This window comes from Emys orbicularis, chromosome 1 (assembly GCF_028017835.1).
Source record: "Emys orbicularis isolate rEmyOrb1 chromosome 1, rEmyOrb1.hap1, whole genome shotgun sequence".
In the NCBI taxonomy this organism is placed as follows: Eukaryota; Metazoa; Chordata; order Testudines; family Emydidae; genus Emys; species Emys orbicularis.
The window spans coordinates 368,433,801-368,438,036 of NC_088683.1; the positions used below are offsets into that span (position 1 = coordinate 368,433,801).

Genomic DNA, 4,236 nt, shown 5'->3' on the forward strand with positions numbered 1-4,236 from the left:
AGGGGTGAATACCAAGCGAGGGAAAATTACTTTTGTAGTGCTAACGAGGCCAATGCAATCAAGGTGGCCCATTACCAACAGTTGACGAGAAGGTGTGAGTATCAGCAGAGGGAAAATTACTTTTTGTAGCGACCCATCCTCTCCCAGTCTTTATTCAGGCCTAATTTGATGATGTCCAGTTTGCAAATTAATTCCAGTTCTGCAGATTCTCGTTGGAGTCAGTTTTAATTTTTTTTGTTAAAGAATTGCTACTTTTAAGTCTGTCATTGAGTGTCCAGAGAGATTGAAGTGTTCTCCTACTGGTTTTTGAATGTAACAATTCTTGATGTCTGATTTGTGTCCATTTATTCTTTTGCACAGAGACTGTCCGGTCTGGCCAAAGTACATGGCAGAGGGGCATTGCTGGCACATGATGGCATATATCACATTGGTAGATGTGCAGGTGAACGAGCCTCTGATGGAGTGGCTAATGTGGTTAGGTCCTATGATGGTGTCCCCTGAATAGATATGCAGACAGAGTTGGCACCGGGGTTTGTTGCAGGATTTGGTTCCTGTGTTAGTGTTTTTTTTGTTGTGTAGTTGCTGGTGAGTATTTGCTTCAGGTTGGGGGGCTGTCTGTAAGCGTGGACTGGCCTGTCTCCAAAGATCTGTGAGAGTGAAGGATCGTCCTTCAGGATAGGTTGTAGATCCTTGATGATGCGCTGGAGAGGTTTTAGTTGGGGGCTGACGGTGACTGCTAGTGGCGTTCTGTTACTTTCTTTGTTGGGCCTGTCCTGTAGTAGTTGACTTCTGGGTACCCTTCTGCCTAGGTCAATCTGTTTCTTCACTTCCCCGGGTGGGTACTGTAGTTTTAAAAATGCTTGATAGAGATCCTGTAGATGTTTGTCTCTGTCCGAGGGATTGGAGCAAATGAGGTTGTATCTTAGAGCTCGGCTATAGACAATGGATCCTGTGATGTGGTCTGAATGAAAGCTAAAGGCATGTAGGTAAGTATAGTGGTCAGTAGGTGTCCGGTATAGGGTGGTGTTTATGTGACCATCGCTTATTTGCACTGTAGTGTCCAGGAAGTGGATCTCTTGTGTGGACTGGTCCAGGCTGAATTTGATGGTGGGGTGGAAATTGTTGAAATCCTGGAAGACTGCTGCCATGTCCCCCTCAGTCTCCTCTTTTCCAAACTAAACATACCCAGTTCCTTCAGCCTTTTCTCTTATGGCTTGAATTCTCTCCCTTTCATCATTTTTGTTGCTTCCCTCTGGTCATTTCCAGTTTCTCTACATCCTTCCTATACATTGGTGACCAAAATTAGACACAGTACTCTAGCTGAGGCCGAACCAGCACCCAGTACAGCGGCATTATCACCTCCTTTGACTTGCATGCTAATGCCTTTGCTAATACATCCAAAAGTTACATTTGCTTTTTTTGCAACAGCAAAACAACCTACATCTCTGAGAGCTGTAGCTATATCAACCTAACCTCGATATAGTTGGCATGGGGTCAACGGAAGAATTTTTTGATCCACATAGCTACCACCTCTTGTGGAGGTGGATTTCCTACGCCAAAGCGAGAACCCCTGCCATTGGTGTAAGTAGTGTCTAAAATGAAGCACTATAGCAACGCCACTGTAGCATTTTAAGTGTAAACAAGTCCTCAAGCAGATCTTCCAGAAACAACATCAGTCTGGATTTACAGACTTGCGGAGCTGGAGAATTCACGATTTCCCATTGCAGTTTGTTCCAAATGTTAATCACCTTCAGTGTTAAAAATTTGGCCCTTACTTCCAGCTGGTATTTGTCTGGCTTCATTTTCCAGCTATTGGGCCTTACTCTGCATTTCTCAGCTAGATTACAGAGCCAGTTATTTGTGTGTGTGTTTATATATTTCTTTTTTCCCACTAACTCCTGCCTTCACTTTGCCACTGAACAGAGTTTTTAGCCAAAGTTGACTACACCCTTGACTGTGGAATTGTGGCTTCCGAGCTATCTAATAAACTCTTTGTAAAGAACACCCAATTCTCATTCACATTTTTCTCTCAAAATTTTTCATCCCTATCAATATTTGTTGATAATTTGCTTCAGCTTTGGGGAATTAGCCCTTTTGTAACATGAAGTGTCCATAGATGTTACTGCTTGGGAACTATTTGTCCATTTGAATGTAATCAGTTCCATTCTTTATTTTCCTCTCCTCTATCATAAGCCCCCTTCTTTGTCTCTTCTCTAATCTAAACAGTCCGAGACTTTTCAGTCCGCATATGGCAACCTCCTCCATTCTCATAGCCTGTCTCAGAAATCCCCTTTCTATCTGCTATATCCTTTATAGAGACTGGGTGACCAAAACTGAGCTCAGATCCAGAGCAGGGTATTCTCCATCCCATTCCTTAGGCATCCCATCATTTTCTTTGTTTTGGCCACTACTATGAATGAGCAGTTGTTTCCGTCGAGGTGCTTTCAATGATGCCCAGGTCTTTCCCCTGAAGTGTCTTCTAGTTGGGATGTTTCTCTCTGGTACATGTTTTGTCAAAACTTTGTTTTTTTTCCACTCTCAGATTTTGAGCAACTGGGTGAATGGGGAACTCCCTTCAGCATGGACTCTCTAGCCTGGGTTTCATTGCATTAAGGAGCAATGGTGGATAACCAGTATTCACACCCTTGTTTCCTGCTGTTGCCTATTAAGGTTTCCCACATCAGGATGTATAGGAATTATTGAGGCAGGGGGCACCATAAAATATGGAATTGGCATTAGTAGGGTCATGTGTTCACAATTCATTTACCTGAATAATGAAAATGTCATTTTTCAGTGTGTGAAGAGCAACCAATCTGCTTCACCCATTTGAACAGCCTCCAGTGGTACATTTATTGTCTTAAATTAACATTGTGTCTCCATACAGGCATTTTTACTGCGACCATCACCCTAGACCCTGGGCACATAAAGGAAGTCAGGGGAACGTACAGTACATGCAGGAGACACCGTTCTGCCTCAGAGTTGGAAACCTTCTCCCCTACTCCATGTCAGATTCCAACACAACCAACTTCACCAACCCCTCCACCTTCATCCTGCTGGGCATTCCTGGGCTGGAGGCGGCCCATGTCTGGATCTCCATCCCCTTCTGCACCATGTACATCATAGCCATCTTGGGGAACTTCACCATCCTGTTCATCGTGAAGACAGAGCCGAGCCTCCATGGGCCCATGTACTATTTCCTCTCCATGCTGGCCATCACTGACCTGGTCCTGACTACATCTACCCTGCTGAAATCGCTGAGCATCTTTTGGTTCAATTCCAAGGAGATTGATTTCAGTGCCTGCTTCACCCAGATGTACTTCATTCACTGCTTCTCAGTGATAGAGTCTGGGATCCTCTTAGCCATGGCTTTGGATCGCTATGTGGCCATCTGCTACCCCTTGAGATATTCCGCCATCCTGACAAACCCCGTTGTGGCCAAGATCGGCCTGGCCATGATGCTGCGCGGCTGCGCGGTTGTACTGCCCATTCCCATCCTGGCCAGGCGGTGGCCATATTGCAGAAGCAACATCATCCCCCAGCCATACTGTGGGCATATAGCCGTGGTGAATCTGGCCTGCGCCGACACCCGCGTCAGTAGTTACTACGGCCTCTTTGTGCTATTCTGTGTGATTGGTCTGGATGTGATTTTTATTGCTGTGTCCTATACCCAGATCCTCAGGGCCATCTTCAGACTCCCCACAAAGGACGCCCGGCTCAAGATTTTTGGGACCTGCAGCTCCCACCTCTGTGTCATTTTAGTCTTTTATATACCAGGACTCTTCTCCTCCCTCACGTACCGGTTTGGCCATAATGTGCCTGCGCATTTCCACATTCTCTTTGCCAATGTCTACCTCTTGATGCCCCCCATGCTAAATCCCGTCATCTATGGGGTGAGGATCAAAGAGATCCGTGGGAGGCTGCTCCGGCTCTTAACTCATCAAGGGACCTAAAGTTTTCTCCTGGTGCTCTGGGTCTCAGATTGAGCTCTGTGCAGAGCTGGCTGGTGACATGGTGCTGGGCCCTCTTCCCTGAATCACTGACTGGACAGTCAAAGTGACATTAATCCCTTTCCTGGCCTTACCCCGTTGTCTCAGCATGACAAACTGAGGAATTGGTCTGTGTACAACTCACTAACTTACAGGATTGGCACCATTCTAATTGCTAATAGCTGGACCGCTGAGGCCACGTGCCCTTCCCCACCTTTTCCCCAAGGTCCTGGCCCCTACCACACCTCTT

The 4,236-nt window shown here is 46.0% G+C and overlaps 1 protein-coding gene across 1 annotated transcript; it reads left to right on the forward strand.

Moving 5' to 3' along the window:
• Positions 1–2,951: 2,951 nt before the first annotated feature.
• LOC135895442 (olfactory receptor 52R1-like) lies at positions 2,952–3,950 on the forward strand. The gene has a single exon (XM_065423554.1). The coding sequence runs from the start codon at positions 2,952–2,954 to the stop codon at positions 3,948–3,950; it is 999 nt and encodes a 332-aa protein (XP_065279626.1).
• The last annotated feature ends 286 nt before the right edge of the window (positions 3,951–4,236 follow it).

Bases quoted from the DNA above. Each gene is read 5' to 3' on its own strand.
- LOC135895442 (XM_065423554.1), top strand. From the start codon at position 2,952: ATGCAGGAGACACCGTTCTGCCTCAGAGTTGGAAACCTTCTCCCCTAC.